The sequence below is a fragment of the Lissotriton helveticus genome, chromosome 1_1 (assembly GCF_964261635.1).
Source record: "Lissotriton helveticus chromosome 1_1, aLisHel1.1, whole genome shotgun sequence".
In the NCBI taxonomy this organism is placed as follows: domain Eukaryota; kingdom Metazoa; phylum Chordata; class Amphibia; order Caudata; family Salamandridae; genus Lissotriton; species Lissotriton helveticus.
In genome coordinates, this window is record NC_136057.1 from 1830592586 (window position 1) to 1830617727 (window position 25142).

General features: G+C 45.0%; 1 protein-coding gene across 1 annotated transcript in view; it reads left to right on the forward strand.

Annotated features, from left to right (window-relative positions):
* The window catches only part of LOC144765655 (guanylyl cyclase C-like), a 577462-nt gene that overhangs the window by 430357 nt on the left and 121963 nt on the right, over positions 1-25142 (forward strand). The window contains exons 20-21 of the mRNA XM_078650332.1: positions 881-972; positions 12637-12783. Of these exons, the coding sequence (XP_078506458.1) occupies positions 881-972; positions 12637-12783 (239 nt within the window). The remainder of the gene's footprint in view (positions 1-880; positions 973-12636; positions 12784-25142) is intronic.

The window sequence follows — 25142 nt, forward strand, 5'->3', positions numbered from 1 at the left end:
CACATCCACCTAAAAATGAGTGCTCTTCAGTGTCCAGGCTGGTTGGTCAGTCCTTTAGTTTAGAATGTTCTATTTTTATAGTTTCCCTTCCCTTTCATTTCTTTGCTTCTCTTCTTGTATTTTACATTTCATCAAACAGATTCTGCACTCCCCAGGCAGTGGAAACAAGAAATGATTAGGCCCTAATAAAAAGAGCACCTGTGGTATGGCAACCAGCTGAGAACAGCTAGCAACTGCAGTGGTTGTGCCTGTAACACCTGCAGCAGCAAGCACAAATGAGAAGAAACAGGCTTTGGCTTAAAGCACAATGAGGAAATGACAGTAATGTTAGTAGCAGTTCTTACAACTAAGAGCTAAGTAATACACAAGTAAGTGGCCCTCTAGAAATTGATGCTTACAAGTATGTAAAGACAGCACCACAAGCAGGCTCTGGTAATACAATTGAGTTACACAGTCATTCAGCAGTGCATTAAATTCCTTTCTTTCACAGAGTCTGGGAGAGATAAACTAGGACTTTGGAGAGTGCAGTGTCAAGCGAAGCGGCTGACGGGTTGAGAACATTTGCTTCCACCCAGGAATGGTAATGCATACAATAAGGTGCAGCTAAAGTTCAGATAGGCTGTGCTAGAGATAGACAACTTAAGCTGTGATAACCGCACCTATGTTTCCACTTACATTTTTACAGTCTATTACAGTGCTTGTGAACTATTGAGCAAGGCAGTTCTGACTAAACGAGATTCAGTGCCAATTTTCAGCAGTGCTCCTTCGGAATACTTTCTTGAGCCTTGTAGTTTTACATGTTGTTTCATATTCTTACAATGTGTTCATATATCCCTGTCTCATTATTTATGTTCAATGACCCTTGGTTTTTTGTCCAAAGGTCTACCTATTGATAAGAAGCTGCTGGGAGGAGGACCCAGAGAAGAGACCGGACTTCAAGAAAATTGAGAATACCTTGGCCAAAATCTTCAGGTGAAAGAGACTGGATCTGACGTAAAACAGCACTAAATACTGTGGGCCTTATTTATGAAGGCCTTGCGCCACCAGTGCGTCACTTTTTCCCATTTTAAAAGTGACGCACCGGTGGCGCAAGGCCTTCAACAATAAGGCCCTGTGAGAGGGGGATTGAATTGAGCAGGGTAATTCAGAAATAAGAAACATCCTGAAACACACAGGAGTGAATGTAGAACAGAAATTCCCCAAACTATATGTATTTTAAGCCATTCCGCAACTCATAATCTTCTCAATTAACTTTGCCATACATGTCAATCATAACTGTGAAAGGAGCCAAGGAAAGATCCTCAGTTTTTGGCAGATCTGTGACAGTTGTAGCCTTTCTCCTCAATCCTTTCCTCATATTTAAGAACCAAGATGCTGCCTCTGCTGACACAAGTCAGCTGTGTTGCTGTAGAGTACAGTTAGAAATCTGATTCAGTGACACAGCTCAGTTGATACTAAAAGCTCTTGTGAAGGCAGATCTTTCTTTGAAAAGTTGCTGATGTGAAGTGAAAAGGTTTTTGTAGTAGTGTTCCATTTAGACATCTCTCCTTGTGAAAAGACTACTGTGGTGATGTTTCCTCCCATTATTCGTTGGCTGTTTTTTTGCTTTTGGCCCAGTACAGTGCTTTCCTGCCTTTTTGCTAGGTTTGCGCTACAAAAAACACATACATATAAACAGGGTCCATTGTGGCAAGTCTGCTGCAGTAGTATAGTTTCCTTTGTCACAGCTCCTTCTGTGCTGAAGCTATTATGGTGTTGTGCTTTAACATGACAACAGTACTGTAATGTCCATTGCATGCAGATAGCTGTTTCCGATTGCTACTTCTTCCTGCATATTCCTCATCTTATGAATATCCCCCAGGCATCTGACTAGATCCAGAATATTTTCCCCAGGCAACAGCTCTGCAGGACCGCCAGGTGGCATTGTGTGGCTTCAGTAGCAACTCTGCCAGTCCAGAATGTGATGTGCTCTCTATACCACTGGAGTCAAGCTATCCTGGCTGATGAGGGTTGAAAGCCCGAAACCGGTCCCAGGATGCTTGTTTCCAGTCCAGGGAGGACCTGGCCTAGCAGTTCGGGCAGGACTGTTCCCATTGGGCGCATAGTCAAGACTGATTTGCATATGGCTGGGTCCAAACTGGAATGGCATGGTGAGCAAAAAAACGATGGATTTAGGCCCAGATCTCTATACTGGGGTGAATGCATGACAATGCTCTGCATTCTGTCCATCATTTGTTCTTTTTGCATTAGTCCAAAATGTGATGACATTTGAGTTTACAAGGTCCCAAGTGGTGCCCTCCTGACAGTTCCTGTTTTTCTGGACTTCATCAACTTGGTCCAGAGCTCATCTTGCTACTTCACAGAATAAATCTCTCTGCTTCATGAGCATCTAGGTCAAATGTCTTCTCCCGTGATTTCAGAGTTCAAAAGGCAGTTGCAGAAACTGCAAGAAGATGTCTTTGTAGGAACCACACAACATGTGCTTGTTGTACCTTGCCTCTGAACATGAACCGGGGGACTATGACTCCTGTTTATTGATGCACCTATAAGCCTTCAGGGACAGGGAGCAAAGCTACTTTTGGCAAATGCTCAGACGGATACCCCAAAGTGTTCCCCTTCCCCTTCAGGTAACTCCCTCGATAGGAAATAGTTTCCTAAGGGCTCTTCCCACAAAAAAATAGAGGTGCCAAAGGAAGAGGTCATTTCCTCAAAGAAACAGTTCCACTTCTGGGACCGTTCAGGGACTTGATGTAATTTCCCAGTGCCAGGCTCTTCCTTGGAGTCAATTATAACAATAAAAAAATGAAGCTGGAATTTCTGACTCTATCGACCAACCATGTGCAAGTCTTGGCCTTATGGCTTGCCATACTGGATGATTTTATGATAACTCTGGAACCTTCTAAGGTGTTTTCCAGAGGTGAGGGCTATTATGCGGATTGGATGATTCTGGCAGCTCAGACACCAACTCCTCTTAACTCTGTGCCTCCATAGACTCTGCCCCTGGCACTGCTCCAGAAAAAGTCTATGACTTCCAAGTCGTCAACCCCATGAGATTGGCGCCGCCTATGGTGTTGATACCAGTACCAACCTCAAAGCCATTATCAATGCTTCCTTTGAAACTCTGAAGTTCATGGATACTATCCGAACTGTGAAAGAACAACTTTAGGCCTATTTTGATGACAAATCTTTAGCACAACATGTCCACAGGGACAAGAGAGTTGCCCACTTGAAGGAACTCTTTGAGTCAGACTTTGATGCTGTTGTCATGCCTAACAGATTGGGGTCATACAGAAAACTTGCAACCTTTCTCCTCAATGGAGCCTAAGTTACCCTGCACAGGGAGTGCCATTCACGTTTTGTCTGACTACACCACCACTGCCTACCAAATCACCATTTTAGGTATTGTGCGGCATGGACCTTGTAGTTCGACTGCCGTAGTGGGCCCAGCTGCAAGGTATTTTCCCATTTGTGGCGCACCTCACGGAACTCTTTGCCACCGACCACAACAGGAAGTATCTTCCGCTTTGACCCATATCCTTTTCTCTGAATGTTTCCCTTAGGATACCTTCAGGTTCGATTGGACATGGGCCTACGCTACACATTCCCACCAATAAAGCTTCTGCCAAGAGTCCTACAGAAGGTACAGGGTGATTGAGAACAGCTGACTGTATGATGGCGATATGGTACACCAAGCTGTTGGAATTCAGCACTCGCACAGCTTGGTCGGCTTTTGCATCAGAATGGTAATGCCCTTAAGTACAATCCTCAAAGGGCAACTATTGCACACCTGGAGATTGAACAGTGTAAGCAAGAGTCCTGCTTGACCTTAAGTCATCTTGACTGCTACAACACATGCCACGAAATCCATTTATGAGAGTCATGGAAATTGATTTGACTAATGATCAAGTTGGAAATTCCAAACACATTTCAGTAACGTCTTTCCGAAATTCTGCACTTTGCACTGTCTCTTGCCAAGCACAGACTAGCAGCAGTCCCTCTAAAAGGTTATTTGGCTGTTCTATTTGCCCTAGTTGTATTTAAGTGTTTTCCTGACCAGCCTCCCTAGTTTAAACCTTTCCATGCGTCGGACGGCCCCCGGTCGTCCAACGTCACATTGGGCATGTGCGGAGGATGGCTGGGGGCTGTCTGAGCCCCGCCCACTCATTATTCTGCCCGCAACGGGTTAAGTTACCACTAGATGGACAATTTCCAAAACCTTTGCTTTTTTTGTTTATTTGGGTTTCATTTGTGCTGTGATGGTCCCAGGGTGCAGCAACGGGCGGACAATTTACAGTTGATGAAAGGGCAGGAGGAATTGGTCTGGGGCAACCTGTTGAAGGAGGTAAGTGAAGGGAGGATGGAAGGGCCGTTCTATGACTGGCCCCTGGAGAACTTAAGGATTTCACTGATTCAGTGGTTTCTAAGAAAGAGCCTGGGGAGTTCCATCTGATTCATCATCTGTCATTGCCGGAGGGCCTGCCGGTCAAGCAGCTTAATTCCTGAGGTCATGAGGTGTGTAGCAGGGTGCACTATGCATTTGTGGACACAGCTGTTCAGTTGGTGAATAAATTTGGCCTGGGCTGGTTGATGGCAAAATGTGACATGAAATCATTGTTTCGGTTGCTGCCAGTTCACCCTGAGGACTATGAGATGTGCATGCAATTTGGGGGACGGTTTTTGTGGACAAAGAGTTGCCTATGGAGTGTTCAATTTTATGTTCATTGATTGAGGCGTTCAGTTGTTTTTTGCAGAAACGTTTCACACATGTGGCAGGAAGGAAGGTAATGACACACTATTTGGATGACATTATATTTTTATTAATTTTTTGATTCTGTTTATTAAATGAACAAACCTGCCAACAAGTACACTCCATACATTTGCATCATTGCACAGTTCGTTTGATCTGTTTTCTTTTTCTTGTATTGTTTAACATCTTTTGCATACTAGACAAGAGCAGTTTACTAAGGCAAGGTTAAGTATAATTCAGTGTGTTACTGTGGACAGTCACTCCTGTTACTCCTACTCACGGCTAACTAGCCGACAGTCAAAGTCCTCTGTATTGTACCCAGCCTCCCCATATTTTGTCACACTTCTTTGGGCAGCCTCTCCCCTGTAACACCACTTTCTCTGCATTGCTGGATGACGTTTTCATGGTTGGTGTCAAGAAAGTTTGTTGTTGTTTCCGGCTTTGATGCATGATGTGGGTGTTCCCTTGGTGCCCGAAAAGACAGTTGTGCCTGTGCAGGTGCTTACTTTTTTGGGCATTGAGTTGGATTCCCACAGGATGGAGATCAGATTGCCAGAAGAGAAAAAGCAGCATTGTCTCAAACTCCTGGATAGGATCTTGGGCAAGGTTAAGGTGCAGGTGAAGGACATATAGATCCTGCTAGGTCATTTGAATTGTGTGTGCAGTGCAGTAAGGGCAGACAGGATGTTCTGTAGGAGGTTGGGCTCTGGCAGGGATGCCCCTCCCACACCACAGGGTGCGCCTCAAGGTTGGAGTGAAGGAAGATTTGCGGCTATGGCAAGTATTTCTGAGTGATTGCAATAGTACTCCCATGGTGAGATTGGGTGAGCAGGTGGAGTGGTCTGTTGAGCTGTTTTCAGAGGCAGCAGATGGCCACGGCTTCAGACTCTTTTGGCAAGGTCTGTGGTGTGAGGAGGAGTGGCTGGAGGCATGGAAGCGGGGGACAGAGCATTGACCTGGAGTTTCTCCCATTGGAGGTTGCAGTCTATCTTTGGGGGTGCCAATTTTCTAACAGAACGGTCATGTGCAGCGTGGACAACATGTCAGTGGAGAGCATTGTCAACCGCCAGTCAGCACAGGACCCGAAGATATGGCAATTGTAGGGGGTTTTTGTGTTAGAGTGTTTGCGTGCAAATGACACAAAGCACAACATATTGTGGAAGTAAATAATGAAATTGCTGATGCTCTTTCTCGTTTACAGTGGACGAGGTCCAGTGGGCATGCAATATGGGCAGATAAGAGGAAAACTGAGGTGCAGGCTCATTTGTGGTGGTGGGCAAAAACCGTGGCGCAACTAATCCTTGGCTTGTTGTCAGAGTCTACCCGCAGCGCCTATGAGCTTACATGGGATGAGTTTGTGTAGACAGGGTGGTGCAAAATAGCAGCACGGATAGAAGGCAAGCCAGGTAGAATGATGTGGTACACTTCATTATGTCTCTGATTTACAAGGGTCTGTCGGCCAACACTTTAGCATGTAAGTTGGCAGGAGTGGCATTCTTTGGGAAACTGTTGTGGGGGTTTGAACCGTCAGCAGAGGAAATGGACATGTGTATCCTGGAGGATTGGTCAAGAAAGAAGGGCAGTGGGGAGAGGGTGCGGCGCCCCATCATGCTGGACATATTGAAGCAGGTGATTGGAATGTTGCCGCATTTTTGTAGGGATGATTGGAAGGCACTCCTGTTCGGTATGATTATGGTTTGGTTGTATTTTTGGTGCATTTCGAGTTACGGAGGTAGTCGGCTCTAAGGTCCAGGTGGTGATTCGTTGGCAGGATGCCGGGACGCCTCATCGTGCAGTTCAAGTTTAGATACCAAAATCAAAAAACAGACTGGTCTGGCACGGGCAGCTGTGTGACGAAGAGAACATGTCCGGATGCCCGGGTTTGCCTTTGAGAATGGTGGGTGTTATTGTGCAGGCAAGGGGAGGAATTGGGGAAGGTTTCCGGCATGCGAATGGTATGTGTTTTTCACTATCGGAAGTTTTGGGGGTTTTGTAATTTGATTTTTATGATGTTCGGTCATGGTGTATGAGGTATCAATTCCTAGTTCACATCTCAGGATAAGGAGTGATGAAGCTGATACCTCGCTGGTTTCAGTCAAAGTGGAAATAAGATGTATATATTCTCAATGTTGAACAGACAAGGAATTTTAGATAATTTGTTCATTAAGTGATGGTCGTTTGGGTTTATCTAGTGAATTTAAAGAGCTAACAGTAACAGCGGACCTTCAGTGCCGCACCTCGTGCCAGTTCCTTTGTATACAGATGCTGTGCAGCTGACCTCTACGCCAGCCGTTGAGTGGCGTTGCTGTGCTCCAGATCAAAAGGTTAAAATGATAAGTGGGGTTGCACAGCTCAAAAAGTCCAGAAAACCAGGAATATTTTAAAAAGTCACTTCTTTATTTCATATTATTCGTCTTAAAAGCACATTTAATTCAAATCATCAGCCAACGCGTTTCGCTCCCACAAAGAGAGCTTCCTCAGGGCAAAGAAAGTATCAAATGGCACTGTTCAATTCCAGCTAATATCTATCCAATGTGCAAAAACTCGTAGTCCAGCAATGAACCAGTCGTCGTATTGGAGGCCCAAGTGTTCTTCACATCTGCTCCTGTTTCTGGATATCTTGTCCTATCCCCGACCACGCATAAATGATCGATCCAATCGAGATCCAACGTACCAATCAGCTGGATTCAGACGTGCGTAAGCTGCTGTTTTACAGCTTAGGACGCTGCAAAATAGGTAGACCCAGATCACATGGAAGTTGACAAAAGTGTCTGATCAGTGAAGCAACGGTACGAGCAGCTTAGTCTGGCCTATCTCTGTGCTCCTAGTCCAATTCTTCCAGAGGACAAAGGCAAAGCAATCAGTAATAGGATTAGGAATCAAGAGGAGCAGAAAAAAAACAATATCTATGTTCAGTTCATCAGACTATTGTCCAATACTTCCAGAGCACAATGGCAAAAGCAATCAGTAATTGGATTAGGAATCATGTGGAGCAGAAAAAATCAAATGTCTGTGTTCAATTCATCAGAGTATAGCTCCCACTCAGCAACTGTGAATCACCATGAGCCCGTGTATTGTATTGTGGCTCTGGCAGTGTGTAGGCCGTCAATACAGATTTCCTTAAACTTCTGAAACATGCAGCATGCCGTTCTGCACAGAAGAATGGCATGCTGCACGTTTCAGAAGTGACCAGTTAACCTTTGCAAAGGGGCTTCCACTTCGCAGCGATACGGATAGACCTGTTTTTAGTAACTTTTTATCCATTCGAACTAGAAACAGATTTTGGGAGATTACAATCTGCAAATTATACAGCAGATAATGGGTTATGTGGCACATGTGGCAAATCCATACTCATGCAGAAAAGGCCACAACAAAAAAATCGTATAATTTTGATGCCTGACCTTGGTACAAGAATGTACGCGTTCTGCCAAGCATAGGTTTTGTAATGGAATGGGATGCTTCCAGGTCAAAAATATCCTTTAAGATGTTTTGGATGACATTCCTGTCTATAAATGTTATTAGCTAGGGATATGCCTCAAAACCCATGGGTGGTTGCATAGGAACTTCCATGTACTACCTATGGTAAGCCCCCTTGATGCAAAGTAGCACAATTTAGGGCATAGTGCTACTTTGCGTTACTGTGGGCAACGTTCCTACATAAATCATGATTTGCGTTGGAAAGTAAATCCAACCACAACACTGTGTGCTGAGTTTGTATCACTTTTGTAATGCTAACTCAGCACAAAGAGTCTAAAGAGGTACTTGTCAATATTATGAGGACAAATTGTGTTCTTCCTGCAAGCTAATGTAAGGTTACCAAATGACCAATACAGAGCAAATGTTGCAAAATCAGAAGGCAATGAAGATGCCAAAGAGAAGGGGCCACTGGAGCATGAAAAAAAATGGTTTGTGCCTAACATTGAGCATGCCAAATGTCTGTAGACACGTTCAGTATTGTAATGAAGGTCTAAACTTGCTCCAACAGCTATCATTTATTTTTGGTTCTTGAAGAGTACTAAATCATACCATTTACAAACACCTAAAATCTCAGGGGTGACTAAAAATGTAGGTGTGCCAAATCATCTAACTGCACAATAGTGCTTTTATCAAAATGGTAGGTCAATTTTCACTCTCTCTGTGGCACCTCATATTTATCTGCAGCGATTTTCACCGAAACATGTTTCAACCATGTCTTTGAACTTCATGCTCCACACCCAACATCTCCCATATAGGATACACTACATCCAAAATCCTTATCAGCCATGCATTCCAAAGGGGTACCTAGAATCACAAGGCAAATCAGAATACCTCACAGCTTTGTCCAGAGTATTAAGCACTATATAAATAAAAGAGTACGAAACAACCACATCAGTGTTCCTGTTCTATAGCCGTCACAAGTGGTGAGGTGTGGATGCAGGCCACTTAGGGGTAGCAAGGGTGATGGCACCGGGCCTGACCAAGGCTGCCTGTCCCATTACCTTTTGAGGATTCTAGAGGAGGTTAGACAAATGGGGCAGAGGAGGCAGCGATTTCCACTTGTGATGTTAACATGTGATTTTAGTCAGGGGCTTGGCAACTTTTACTGCAACCAGTGCACAGGCACCACAAGCCAGACATGAGAGAGGCCCAGGCTTCTCTGCACTGGCTGCAGTTTATATAACATCTGAGACACAAAAGGTGATAGAAAATGCTGGCAATAAGTCTAAACATGGGCAGTCACTCAAGTGGCATTTTAACCCATTCTTCTTATGCCCATCAGTTTGGACAAGCCATATGCAAATCAGCCTTAAACTTGCTCCAATAGGAGCAGTCCACTCTGAACTGCCAGGTTCTCCATAACCAGAACTCAAGGAACCCAAGACTGGTTTCACACGGATTGAGGCTCTTTGGTCTGCTGTAGCTTGGTTCCGGTAGCACAGTGAGAAAGGAGCTCATGTCTGGGCATTCCCTGGCCACTTAGTGTATTACATCAAACACATGAAAGGTGATGGGGGGGATGCTTGCAGTAGGTCTAACCAATGGCAATCACTTGGGGTAGCATTCCAAACGACTGTTCTTTTGCCCACCAGGGCAACTCGGTTTGGACTCAGCCATATACAATTCAGTCTTGGCTCCAATATGGGCATTGTAGCCCGAACTGCCAGGCCAGGTCCTACTTGAACCAAAACACAAGCAACCCAAGAACAATTTTGCAATTATTCTTTTGACGTGTCTCCCTGGGTTTAGCTCTGTGTGGTCTCCCTCTGGGAGGGGTTGTGGAAGGGTCATTATCACAGAGAGTGAAACCGGTCCCAGGCAGGCACTAGTAAAACTCAGAACAGAGGCTGTAGCAGAGCAGAGATAAAAGTTTAATTCAATGGGTTTGTGAAGGAGCTTGTCATGAGGTAGGAAAAAAGACAAGGAGACAGTGTGGAAGTTGATGAATATGGCGAAAAGGCAGCAGAAATTAAGAAAAACAAAAGGGTGCAATGAGATATAGGTGGGTACGAATGGAGGGATGGGACTGAGATATGTAGTAGTGAGAATAAAGGAAGAGGAGAGACAGGGTAAGAAAATGAACAAGGAAATGTGAAAGGCAGTTTGGACAGAAAGATCTGAGAGCAGAGAAAAAGAGCAAGGATGAGAATGGGATATGGAAAGTAAGAAAAGGTAATCGAGAGGAAAGGAGAAAAGTATCAAGGGCAGAAATAATAGAGACATGGGGAGGAAAGATGATTTTGGAGTGTGAGGGAGAAGGCAGATATGTGTGTAGAGTGAAAAGGAAACATATATGGAGATGAAGAGCTATGGAAGTGAGATAAAAAGCAAGAAAGGGAGAGGAAAAGAAAGAAAGGGGAGTGAAACATAGAAGGAGAGAAAAAAGGGAGGGAGAGAAAAAAGGAAAGGGCAATAAAATAACCAAAAGGAGATAGATAGACCAAGGCAAGGAGGTCAGAGCAAAGGAGAGGAATAAGATGAGAGATGTATAGTTAAGGTATAGATTTGACAGAGTAAGAGTGAAATGAGAGAGACCAGGGAGAATAGAGAGACTTTGTGGGAGAGAGGAGAGTAAGACGTAGATTGAAGAGAGGAGACAGAATGAAGCAAAAGTGGAGCAGAGCGGAAATAAAGAAAGAAACGTGGGAGTGTAAGGAAGAGCAAGGAGAGACAAAACTATTAAAAGGGAGGAAGGCGATAAGGACAAGCTAGGAGATCAAGGGGAAGTGGACAGAGGTAAGAAAAGGGTCGAGGAGGAGATAAGAGTGGCATGGAGATCGTAAATAGAGAGGAATTATAGGTAGAATGATTAGGAAACATGATGCAGTGCCACCCATGCCCGGATTGCAGTAGCCCTCTTCGCCCCAGTAATGGGCATCCTTTAATACCAACCCAGAGATGTGTGTGTTTGGGGGGGGTCTTTTTTGTACTTGTTTGCATTAGGGCCCAAGGCACCCTTAATATGCCACTGATTTCGGTAGCTTGCACACCGCACATGCTTGCATATTAAGCTGTTGCTTATCTTCAGTGTGAACAGCCTTAGTTGCAGTGCACGAAGCGCCTTTATTGCTGCACATAGGGAAACAAATTAGAGGGAACATTGTTCGTGAGTGTCTGTTTAGACTGTACATCAGGGACGTAAGTCACAAGATTTAGTTATCACCTTTCTGAGTTGAATTTCACACATTAATGACATAAGAATAGAACTGGGTACCAAATAGGAATTCCATTTGAGTAGGTCAGGTTCATACATTGGTCTTGATGAATTGCCTTTGATCAGGGTAGGACATAGAAGGCATGAGACATTTAGACCAGTGTGTGAGTTATCCTGGAAGCATTATATTCTTAGGATTCTCTCTAGTTTTTTAGCTTTTAACAATGGCCCCATTAATAAATTATTCTATATGGGGTCTTTTGTCAATTGTAATCGCCATACCAAAAACCAAGCTATCTCTCACTTAGATACCCTCCCCACAACCACACTTCTGGAGGTCTGGTTATTCTAGGCTTGAAAGCAAAATAAAAGATCTCCAGCAAAGAGTCCTCTCAAGGGGTGGTTGGGCATTGCAGCGACATCCCAACACGGAGGTGCCGATGATGACGCATGCGGCTTCTTGATGGGTGAGGGCTCGGGCTTCAAGAAGAAGACGTCTCTGATAACCTGACAGGTCCAGGCATCTAAAGTGATAAGACTGGAACTTTCACCAGGGAACTGCACTCAAGGGGCCTCTTCACAAAGGTAAACGTACACTTCTTTGTAAGTTTATGATTCTATGCTATTCACAAAGGTATTTTATTAATAGTATCGTTATGACTGCAGAGTCTCAGCACACACAAAGAGAGGACTGTCATATCTTTTTAAGTAAAAATTAAAAAAGATACTACTAGTAAAATACCTTTGTGAATAGCAAAAAATCGTTAACAAAAAAGTGTATGTTTACCTTTGTGAATCAGGCTCCATAAGTTTGATACACATTACATAGAGGGAACCTGCTGGACCGAAATTCCTCTCCGTCTCTCATACTGTTTAACACATGCACAAGTTCACAACCACAACTAGAGGTGTGTAGGTTACAATACCCGGGAGTGATAGGTTTACCGGTTGTATGCCAAATGCTTCCTCTGAGGTACAATTATCTTAGCTAAACCATGCTGCTGGACTGCTGAGCAGTGCATGCATCATTGCTGTGCCTTAGAATACCTTCATCAGTTTGGCCTTTCATAACATTTAACCAACCACATGTTTGCAAATCAGTTATTGATGCATCTTCATAGAGTCTGCCAACAAGGCATCCTCCATTGTGTTTTACATCACCTTTTACAGATGACTGTCAGTGACTTATCAATGAGCGCTGTCTTCCTTTGTGGTTTTTACACCTAGGCATTGGTTTTAAATGTCCTTATTTACACAGCCAGACCAATGAGAGCTACATGGACACCCTGATAAGACGACTGCAGCTCTACTCCAGGAACCTGGAGCACCTGGTGGAGGAGCGGACTGAGCTGTTCAAGGCGGAGAGGGACCGCGCCGACCGCCTGAACTTCATGTTGCTGCCGGGGTATGTGGAAAAGAGTCACCTCGTATTGTTTCCCCCATCAATACATGTCAGTGCTCTTTTTGGGTAAAAGTACGTCAAAATATTCTATATGTGGCATACATTGAAATAGTGTAGCAAGACACTTGCCTCATAGGCAGTAAAGTGCCTAGCTGCCAGCAAGTGTATTGCTATTTATTAGCAGAAAGAAATCCAACAATTCTTCAATATGGTAAGTCTGGGAGAAAGTGGACTTCAGTTGGAGGTTTTGATTTTGTTTAGATCACAAGGCTTTTCAGATACTCAGTTTATCTCAGTACCAGGTGGTCTCTCACAAAACAGAGCTCCTCTGACAGGCACCCAAGGCTTCTGTAGTCCGAGCACAGACCCAAATCGTATTTCACTCAAACACCTAATATTTGTATATCATTAAGTTCCTCTAAGCCACTAAAATACATTATTAAGAACATTCAACTCTCTGGGGTCACCCAGTTCGGTATGAGCAGAAGGTATTTTCAAAGATCTGCTATTGCAGGCACCCTTGGAAATTGCTTACATTTCTCTTTAACTATTGGTATTGTCCCTTCCTCGCTGAAAACAAAACAACTTTGATTTTGTATCAGACCCTACTCCTTTAACAAACTGCAGCTCAGTACCTACTTTACTATACCCAACTGGGATTCTGGAGCCAATTGCTGTTAACCAACTACAGTCATTTATAGAATGGCAATGATTTCTTGACGAAGTCCTGATGGACCTTTCCTGTCTCATGCATGGAATCCGTGATCAGAAAAATCCTGGGGGGTTTACGGTCCTGGTGTCTCACTGTTTGTCGTTCTCCAATGACTAGTGCTCGTGCTGGGCTGCGTCATATTTTTCTATCCAGAAGAACACATTTATTTATCCTGCAATCCTATCAATTAGCCCCTTATTCCATGACCCGCGCCCTATCTTGCGCCTCATTCAATTTTTGTTCAATGGACATATGATCACACATACGACGCACCTTTTCTCCTTTGCGATCAAATATTATAATTAAGTTTATGAAACTTGGCTCCACTTTAACATTAGTCCTTCTTCTAGAGAATGGTGCATAAAGATGAGACCTACTAGTCATTGATGAGTAAATGAGCTTTAAATATTAAGAATTTGAACCCATTGTAAACAGAGATAACGATGGTAGGAGCACCAAAAACCCTGTGAGCTATTGTTACCTAGGCCATGACAACTGGGGGCCAGATCTATGAAGCAATTAACCAGTCGCAAACAACATTTTGCCATGTATGGAAGGTAAAATGTGACTCAGTGACTTGTTAATAAATCCCATTTTGCTTGTGCGATTCGGTATTAGGAAGGGGTGTGTTTAGGGCATCACGTCCTAATACCGAATAGCACCGAATAGCACTGGCATGTATGAATGTTTTGCGACTGGGAATGCTGTCACAAAACATTTGCAGTTACCATCAACTTCAAGTTGGTGGTAACCAATTGGCAAACTAGAAAGGGTCCCCAAGGGACCTCTTCCCCTTTGTGGATGAGGGCGCCAAAATTATTTAAGAGCAAGCAGTGGTCCTATGGACCACTGCCTACTCTTAAAAAATGGAAAGTTAGCTTTTAATTTTTAATTTTGAAACGCATCCCGTATTCCTTTAAGGAAAACGGGCTGCATTGCGAAAAAAATATTGCTTTATTTAAAAAGCAATTACAGACATGGTGTTCTGCTGACCCTAGCAGGCCACTATCCCTGTGACTGTAGCCATTTACAATGGGTCGCCAATTGCGACCTGCCTCATGAATATTGATGAGGCAGATCCATTTGTGACCCACTGCGAATGGCTAACAGTGTCATACACACTTTGTACACCGCAGTTTGCAAATCCCTAATAACGAATCGCTAAAATTCACTATTAGGAAATCGCAAACATGCAATTTCGTACATCTGGCGCTAGGAGTCTCTACCACTCCATTCATTGCGGTTAAAAACTTGGGTAATCTGGGTAATGTCATGGATGCACAACTGACCATAGAACCCCACATTTTCAGTGGAATTAAAGTCAGGTTCAGTTAGTGAAAAAGATATTTGGCTTTCTAATCTTTTCCCTTCAAGACCAGGAAACTATTAGTGCTGCCAGGAACTGGCTATCCCAACAGCGCTTTACTGTTTTACTAAGCCTTCAAACCTCAGCACCGCAGAACTCATTTACAAACCTTCTTGGCTATCACAATGCATACGCAGTGCGAAAAACAGGCTGTGCGACTGCAAAAATGTTTTAACTGCACAAAAACCCTTTCACAAGTCAGGACTATTTTCCCAAACTCTTAAAAGAGTTTTGCAACCAATTCCGAATCACAAATAGAAAAGGGAAGAAGAAAGGGACATGAGAGAGGCATTTCCTCCGATCTGGAATTATAATGGAATGTATCACTATTTTCCTGCCATAAATGCGGTTGCAAGCCATTAAGAAATTACCAACAACATAAAGGAGGGGCTGATTTGCAAAGGCAAGCTGTCACCAGGTGCATGTTCACCTTTGGAAATTTTGTTGAGAAGCCTCGGTGGGATCAGGCACTGATCCAGGGGACAAGTGCCTAGGCCCTAAGATGTGTTCCAAAATTCGATTTTTTTTTTTAAAGCAGCACTTTTCTTTATTATGGATCCAAGTTGCTTTAAAAAAAAGTTTCGTGTTTAGGAAATCAAAAGCAAGGAGGATGATCTCCTTTCCTTTGCAGACCACCATCCCTGCATTTGCTGCCTTTTACGGGGTAGCAGCTTGCGATCTTACTAATCAATATTCATTAGGCAGATTGTTTTTTGAACCCCTGTGAATTAGCTCTCTGTAATGCTCACGGCCAGTTCATAGGTACATTCTCATATCAGAGTGGTGGGTGTGCAACTTGCACATCCTTGGTTTCTGAACAGGAATACTACAACAGGCTCTAAATGCTTTAATACATCTCAAATGTAATGACTGTATCCCCTCAGTCTTGTAGTCACTTTTGTTCCAGGTCCCAAAAAAGGTTTAAAATGGCATCAGATTTTTTTGTAAGGTCCACTCTGCAATGTATGAACTAGATGAGCAAGTTTAAGTACCTTGAGTAAGTCTTTCCGGTGGATAATTTAACTGCAGATTTTTCACCTTAGAATATCCCCAGATGCTAGACTGGGGCCGAATAATTTTGTAGCAGTGGACCCATGTGTTGAAAGGTGGCATTGTGCTCCTCTGCACTAACTATAACTGCCCTGAAAGTGATGGAATAGAGTCGCGTATATGCACCATCCCCGCATGCTGATATCAGTCTCTGATTTCCTTTCCTTGCCCTGCTCACACATGCGGAGCCTGAACAATTGTTGGTAACAGTGCGGTGAGCACAAGCTTGAGACCTTTTTAGAACAGGGTGGTGGGAGAGCAGCAACTAATCTGCAGTTAGATAGAGTATCCACCAGAAGGAGCGTTAAAAAGGTTAGTAATTGTACGTCAGATGGATACTTCTAACTACAGGTTCCTCCGCTTGGAATAGCTATCAAAGCATTACTTCCAAAGTTGGAGGATCTGTGTAGTGGACTCAAACAAAAAATTATTGCAGAACTAAGAGGGTGAAGAGTCTTTCCGATTGTACTTGGTTGTCAAAGCAGTAGTGTTTTTTTAATGTAAGCACCAACATCCACGTTTCAGTTTGGCAGATATCTAGGACAGATACTCTTGCCAGTTGAGATCTGGTGGTACGGGGCAGGTTCAGGTCCCTAAGTTCAAAAGAGTGCCAATGGGTGGACGGTCCTTTAGAGTCCAGACCGCCATCCAGTGGAACAAACTGCCAATGAGATTGAGATTGGAGACGTCAGAGCCCACATTCCGAAGAGAGCTCAAAACAATTCTCTTCCCCAAAGCCTAAGACTCATACCTTAGAAAGACTCTACTTAGGCTGGATGTAAGCTATAGCTGAAGCGGCAACAGTTCAATAGCGCGGGGACACACTTGCTAGTGTAACCATGCGCTTTACAAGCTGTATAAAATAAATTGCACCAACACAGTGATAGTGGCCTTGGATCTGGTGGAATGAACTCTCATACATTCCAGGGGATGCTTCTTTGCCAGTGCATAGCAGATCGTGATGCAGCGAACTATCCACCTTAACAGGGTCTTTTTCTGCACAGCCTTCACTACTGTGGGCCACAGAAAACCCCCCAAAAAGCTGACTGTCAGTTTTACATTGGTACGATCATTGTTAAAATTTAAATCCCTTTTGGGTCCATCAATGGAGCCTCTCCTTTCTTTCAAAGGGAGAGGGGGCAAAGAATGCTGGTAGAGTGATCTATCGCCCAACATGGAAAGTAGTCAAAACTTTTCTAAGAAGAACGCCTGAGTCCACAGCACCAGTTTGTCTGGAAAGAAGGTGTTGTAGGGCAGTTGCACTGAAAGTGTCTGCAAATCACTCATGTCATGTGACAGACTGATATAAACGAACGCAATGAGGAAGACAGGCTTCAAAGTCAGAAGACCCAATGAGCAGTTATGAATAGGCTCAAAGGGCATACACATAAGGAATGTTAAGACTAGGTTAAGGTCGCACCGGGGCTTAACAAATGGCTTTGAAGGAAAGTGTCAAATGTTTAATAAACCTCCTTACAGGAGGTTATTTTTACAAGGACAGTTGGTCTGACAAATGTGAATATACTAAAAGGGCTGGCAAAGAACTTTTCACAGTGTCCAATGCAAGGCCTCGCTGGGCTAAAGACAACTAGGCTTTAGTCTGGTCATTTCCAAATTAAAGGACTTACATGGTGGGGGGCCAGTGTTTTCTATTCTGCCTGCTCAGCTCGAAAACCTGCCACTTCTATAGTTCAAGTTCCCTGATGTCTATCCCTCATTTAGACACCTCCAAAGCCATACCATTTTACTATCTATTTCTGTAGATTCATAGTTATTGTTTCTGTTGGATACTTTGTATCTGTTAGCACTTAGGGGTCATGGCAGAAGGGAAAGCTACACTTCACAAGAAATCTGTATGTAGCATGACATTCAAATAGACCCCCCACAGAATCCAGAAAGACGGTCACCCATGCACTCATCACCAGCATACGACCACAGCAACGCACTGCACGCTGGTGTCACCCAGAAACAGCTCAGGAAACTACAGAATGTCCAAAACGCAGCAGCCAGACTGGTCTTTGACATCCCCCGCTGCAGCCACATAACACAACACCACTGGCTCCTAATCAACAAGAGAATCACCTTCAAACTCTCACACATGCATGTAAAGCTCTCCGCGACGCAGGATCAGAATATTTGAACCACCGCCTCTCATTCCACATACCCGCCAGACAACCTTGCTCTGCCCAACTTTCCCTGTCCTCTGTCCAACGGATCCACCAGACCTGAATCAGTGGAAGATCCTCCTCCGTACTCACCACCAAGACCTGGACCACCCTGCCCCTCCACCTCAGGCAATCCCTGTCATTGACCCAATTCAAGAACCTGGCTCTTCAACTGAACCTCTACATCCAGACGGATATGCAGCACCCCCCCCCCCCCTCATCTCCCCAGCGCCTTGAGACCCTCACGGGTGAGTAGCCACACTATATAAACTCCATATTACAGGAGTGTCCATTTACAATCAAATATACCTTAAAACACCATGAGTTACTGATGTAGCTATGATGTGCCTATGCTTAAACACACTCCAAAAAAGAATAGCAGAAAACTTCTTACTTGATGCTGACAAGTAGGAGTTCCTCTGATTTTCCTGGCACAGAAGTGCAAGCTGGATCTCACCCTCCTGGAGTCTGTCACCTACTCTCACAAAAAACAGCCAATATGTTTCACCCTGGATTCTTCCTTGTCATTGATTCCACACATCAGTAACATTTCTAAAGCTCTGAGTTACCGCCTCCAGTCTTGCAAAAAAGCAAAATTCTCTTAAGAGCAACTATAGAAGGCAGTGCATGCCCTGGTAATCTCCAAGCTGAATATTGGCATTCTGTCCTTGCGGAGGCACCACAATCTTTTCTGGCCTTACTCAAATCCAACTTTATTTCTGTAGGCAGATGATTACCTCTTTTAAAACAATTCAAACGTTTTTCCTCCATTTTGAGACTACTCCATTGGCTATCATTAAATTCTAGGATCACCTTCCTTCTCTGCTGCATTGCCTATAAAGCAATTATCTCACTAACCATCTCTACCTCGCTACTCTTCAATCCATCTTCAGTGTCTGAAGAAAACTTCAAAGCTGGAAGGCTTTAAACAGTGAAGAATACATGTTAAAAAACTTCTCTACTCAGAATTGCTCTTTCGCATGTGCTGCAACTACTACTTGCAACTTACTTCCACTCAGGATTGGAAGTGAACCCATTAATGATATTAAAAAAACAGCTATTTCCCCATCTCCTCTTTATGTGCCCTCAATGGAGTATGGACCCTTATGTTTGGTGAGGTCTGGTTCAATAATGTCCTCAAAAGAAGTGACATTGCATAACAACTGTACTTTTTCAAGCAATCCTTAGTGAAAAATCACAGCTTCAGCATGTTAATTAGTAATTGAGAACAGCCAGATTGGTTAAATCTCACGGTTTCACTAGCCGTGCACATCACTTGGAAGAAACATCATTCAGATACGAATTGCTTAACAAGCTGCCTCCAGTCGACATCCTATGTTACCCTTCATGCGGTTCGTGGCTACCAATACATCATACATGTTCGTGGTAAGAATGGTATATACTGCAGTGAAGTATTCAGTGGGGTTTTTGTAAATGGGTGAACATGTCATGTCAGAGCGCTTATTGAAGTTGCGGGTAACACTAGTAATCTTCTTGTGCTATTTGCCATTTAATATTAATAATTACCCATTGGTAGAGTTTTAGATCTAATTGTGCGGGACATTTACCACGGTGACACCTTGAAACACCCTATTTTGCGCTCTTAGTTTTACCCTATGGCAGGATTTTAGACCTCTGTTTGAGCGGAAGGTCCCGGGATCGGTCACAGAGTCGTCAATCTTCGTTGCAGTCGAAGTCATCCTGGCCTTCGGGTAAGTCCCACAAGAAGAAAAAGAGTAAGAAGTCAAAGAGGTCATCAACTTCACCTTGTCTGTCGAAGTCATCCGACGAGACAAGGGAGCGTCATTCAAGTCCTGGCTCCGCATTTGCGCCTGGACGGCTCTGTGCCTCCCCTAGTTTCCAGTAGCCGGAGCAACCCCCCTCGCCTAACTCCAAAATGTTATGAAGCCAGGCACCTCATATGTAGGCAGCGCATCCCTGCAGTCGCGCCTTGGGCCTCACGGGTTCGTAGGGGCCCCCACTATTTCTCTGCAGGCAGGTCTGCCCCACAGCCCCAGTCTGGCCCCTTGGATTCACGGATGGATCCAGACAGGCTCTGGTTGTACCACCTCGACCTTCACGGACGTAGGTCCCAATGCCAATGCTCCCGGCAGCACAGTTGCCCTCTGGAGGCACCATCCCAAATCTCATCCGTGACTCCGACACAAAACCAGAGGGACGTCACCCGATGCTGACTCTGGAGCCAACTGGAGCGTTGCCCTCCACCCCTGACCTTGACCCCTATTCCTACATGCAAGGATGTGGGGAAGATTGGGAGGGGCCACTAGAGACTGAGAAATATCAGTCCCTATATCCCAACATGGACTGGTGTGAGACTGGACTGGACACGCCCCCAGATACTGGCATGGTCTCTCCGCCTAACCGTGGCTATAGAGGAGGGAGCTTCTTTTGCTATGGTGCTGAGTAGGGCAGTCAAGGACCTTGACCATAGCCTGCCCTCTAATGTCTTGACAGAGGTGCTTAGCCGGGAGTGACCCCCTGAGAACTGCTTCTCCCATTTAGTGAAGCACTTACAGACGTCCTGCTTGGGACCTGGCCAAGCCCTGCAGAGGGGTTCCTGTGAACAGGACAATTGCCCACTACCATTGCCCCACTCCAGTGGACCCCAATTTCCTCAAAACAACATAACAACATAACTTGTACAGTTTGGTGGTTCAAGCCTACCTGTGTAAACTCTGGCGCATTCCTTTTCACCCCACCGGATAGGGAATACAAGAGGCTGGACACCTTAGGCAAGAAGATGTTTTCTTCCACCAGCCTTGCACTGCATTCCGTGAACGCCACGTGTCTTTTGGACCGTTAGTCCCATGCACTGTAGGATTTGGTTGCACAGGTGCTACCCATGGTCCCTGATGAGGCCCCAGCCATACTCCCCCAAGCAATGGCAAACGGGAGAGATGCAGCCAAGTTCTCACTCAGATGTGGGCTGGACAAGACCAATTCGCTAGGCAGAGCCGTTTCTTTGTCGGTGACCTTACAGTACCAAGCCTTGCTTTCAGGGGATGTCCAAGCCTTGCTTATGGACATGCCCTTTGATGGACCCGTCTCTTCAGAGACAAAGCGGACTCAACGCTGTAGCGCTTCAAGGATAGCAGAGCTAGGGCCTGGTCTTTGAGCCTATCCATACCCCCCATCCCCAGTCCGCCCTTCATCCTTTCATGGACACGGAAGTGTATTCCAGATGAATCTTTACCTACCCAACCACCACGGCATGAAAGTTTCTCTGCCTCTGCATAGCCAATGGCGCGACACTCCTAGACCTTGTGGTTCAGGCAGACAGAGGTCTGGTCAGCTGCAGCCTCCAAACCTCTTTAATGTGCCCTCCAGCCATCATGGGCAATGAGTGGCAGGAAGGATACACCATCACCTGCACCACTGGAAGTTGATAACATCATACCGCTGAGCTCTCCAGATTTTCTGAAGGGGCTACCCACTGCTCTTCGTGACCACCCCTCCACTCATGCCAACCATTTGTGACAGGCTGTCGAAGGTGCATCTATCCTTACTCCGCCAGGAAGTGGCGGCTCTCTTGGCCAAGGGAGCCATAGAGAGGATGCCTATGCCAGAAGTAGGTTGTGATTTTTATTTCCACTACTTTTTGGTGGGCAGTTAAAAGTGAGGCCTTTGTCATATCCTAGGTATTGCATTATTTACAGCGCCCCCAGATAGATATAGCATTTCTTCAGGAGACGCATTTACCACCTCAAGTGCCCCCCAGCTTTGCAGCCAGTTGGGGATCGAATCGATATTTTGCAGACCTTAGTGCATACGGAAAAGGAGTGGCGATTTTAGTTCATAGGCAACAGCCATTTAGGGCAGTAGAGATATACGTTGATCAGGCAGGTAGATACCTGTCGGTGAAAGGGTGTCTAATGGGGAATACTATATTACTGGCTAATGACTATGCCCCTAATGTGGACGATCCAGATTTTTCGATGAACTTCACTCTCACATGGATAGGATAGGAGTGGAACAAGTATGCTTGGGTGGCGACTTAAACATCTTATTAGACACACACCGAGACAGTACAGCCACAACTCCAAATGAGCAACCCAAGGCCAAGCGTGCATTAATCACTTTGAGGGAGGCATATCTGTTAACAGATGCATGGCAACACTTCTATTTAGAGAAAGCAGCATATACGTATTATTCAGCCGCTCACAATATATGTACTCGCCTGGACTATTGGCTTTTTACTCCCAGCGTAGTTATGTGGCTGCATGAGATAACTCACCTACCACATACCTTGTCAGAACATGCACCAGTGGTTGCTGGCCTGAAGGTCCCTGAGGCTGGAGAGAGGGCGAGACAATGGCGATTCCCGGAGATGGCCCTCTGAGACCAAGTTTTTGGGGCCGAACTAACCTTGGAGATAGAAGAGTACTTTGAGCTAAATGCAGAATCGGTGACAACTAAGGCCATGCTATGGGAAGCGTACATAGAGGGTGTTTGCATTTCCAAAGGCACACGGATACTTAGGGATTTAAGATGAACACTGGCACGGATTGGGCCCAGCTTGGGGCGATCAACGCCATATAGGCGGAGTCTTGGACCACTGTGGATCTGAGACGCCGGGCGGCAATACTAACTAAGTTTCAGGAAGCGGCAAAACAAGAATCCTATATCCTCTGGAAATATGCTGTTGTGAGGCGATACGGGGAGGGCGAATGCCCGGGGCTCACACTAGACTCATACAGCCTAGCAGAGGGCAAACATACATCACAGGCTTGCTTGGCGATGATGGCGAGCTGCACAGGCATCGAAGAGAGGGTATTAGCGTATTATAAAGACCTATACACCACTAAAGTCTCTCCAGATACAACGGCCAGCAACTGTTATTTGAATGAAGTTGCACTGGTCTGTCTGGAAGATACACAAGGGGAGTTTTTAGCTGAACCCTTCACAGTGGATGATGTTGTCCAAGCAATAGAGGCCATGGATGGCTCAAAGGCACCTGGCCTTGATGGCTTCACGGGCAGTTTTTATAAAGCATTTAAGAAAACACTAGCCCCATACTTAATTGATGTTTATCAGGAAGCCATAGACTCTGGTGAACATCCACCAACACTGCGTGAAGAAGTTGTCATGCTTCTCCCCAAATCAGGCAAAGACCTGCGGCTTATATAGGTCGCTGTCATTATTAAATTTTGATTATAAAATCTTGGCCAAAATGTTACCTACCAGATTAGCTCTGATAGTCGATCAAATGATATCTCTAGCACAGGCAGGTTTTATCCTGCATAGATCAACTGCATTGAATTTGCGTAGACTTTTTGCTACCCTCCACAGGATCTCCCCCACACTCCCAGCAGAGGCAGTCCCACTGGACGCCAAAAAGGCTTTCGATTCGCTGAAATGGCTCTTCCTTTGTGCAACACTTATCAGGCTGGGGCTTCCGCCACGGTTCATATTGGTGGTGTCCCTTTTATACACACGACCGGTTGCATGTGTGAGATTGATTGTTTCACTAACTAACTGATTCACACTATCGAGGGGGATCCGTCAAGGTTGCCTGCTCTCACCGCTGTTATTTGTAGTAGCCATGGACCCACTGGTGTGCCATCTCCATGTTAACCACTCCCATAGAGGCATACAGTTTAAGACGGGCCCTCTTTAAATAACACTATATGCCAACGACATTATTCTCTATGTGAGGCAGCCAGACGTAAACCTAGGGCCCATCCTTCAAGAGATCACATGGTACAGCACCCCATCGGGTCTTCATATTAATTGGTCCAAGTCGGAAGTCTTCCCACTGACACCGGCCCACTGTGAACAAAACATAGAATTCCTGTTAATGTGGTGCGAGGACTCAGTCTAGTACTTAAGCATACACATTCATAAAGACCTGTCATAAATCCTTCAACTTAACTATGGCCCAGCAATGAACAAACTGAGCGACAGGGTTGATCGCTGGCTGAAACTACCTGTCACTATGGCAGGCAGAATCGTACTGAATAAAATGGTTGTCCTCCCACAGTTTCTCTATCTGTTTCAGAATATACCAATACCTCTGTATGGGAATTTCTTTGCAATGCTCTGCTCCCATCTCATATGATTAGTGTGTGGGGGGGGCCTAGGGGTCCTGAGGTTTCTCATTTATTACTTAGTGGCGCAGTGTAGCTTCACGTGGCACTGGTTTCACTTTGACGCACGGATCCCATACTTGCGGCCAGAAGCTGACCTATCCCACCCCACACCCTTGTCGGCATTATTGCCGACAGGATTGGCCTGAGACCCACAGGACCTGCGAACATTATCGACAACCAGCTGGGCCTGGAAGAATCTCTCCTGGGCGAACGGGGCGCAGCACCTTTACTCCTCTGTGCTTCCATTTGCTGGAAATCTCTGGATTTCCATCATGCAGGAGAAGGCGGTGCAGCGCACTTAAAAAAAATATGACTTGGACACAATAAGGCACTTGTTCTCTGGTGGACACGTTTTTTCTCATTTAGAGGAGACCAGGTTTAGTGAAGCCACATTCATGGATCAGTTCATATTGTGTAGGCTGCAGAGGGCGCTCGGATCACAAGTTATTAGCTACCCACTAGAAACCCCCCCCCCTTGACACTGCACATCAAAGACAGTGGTGAGGAACATCTGATGTCAAGACTGTACAGAGCTGCCATCGCAATGCTCCCAACTAAGGATTAGAAGACGAGACGGGCATGGGAGCAGAACTTGGGATAACACCTTACTGACAACCAGTGGTGATATTGTTGCAAACAAACATCTAAAGTCTCCTTTAATCAAGAGCATAAAATACTGCATTATAAGTTCTTACTTAGGGCTTACTTCACCCCTTCTAAAGTGCACCGAATGGACCCCGCATTCCCTCACACTTGCCCCAGATGCAAAAGCCCGATGGCAGTCTTTGCACACATGACATGGACATGTAACAAGGTGGCCCAATTTTGGGCAAGGGTGTTCAATGAACTATCTCGCATGATAGACATGAACATTTCTCCTTCACCCCTGCAAGCATTACTAGGATACCATCAAGACATTCCTAAGTCCTCTTGGCGCTTCAGTGCACTAGCGTTTTTGC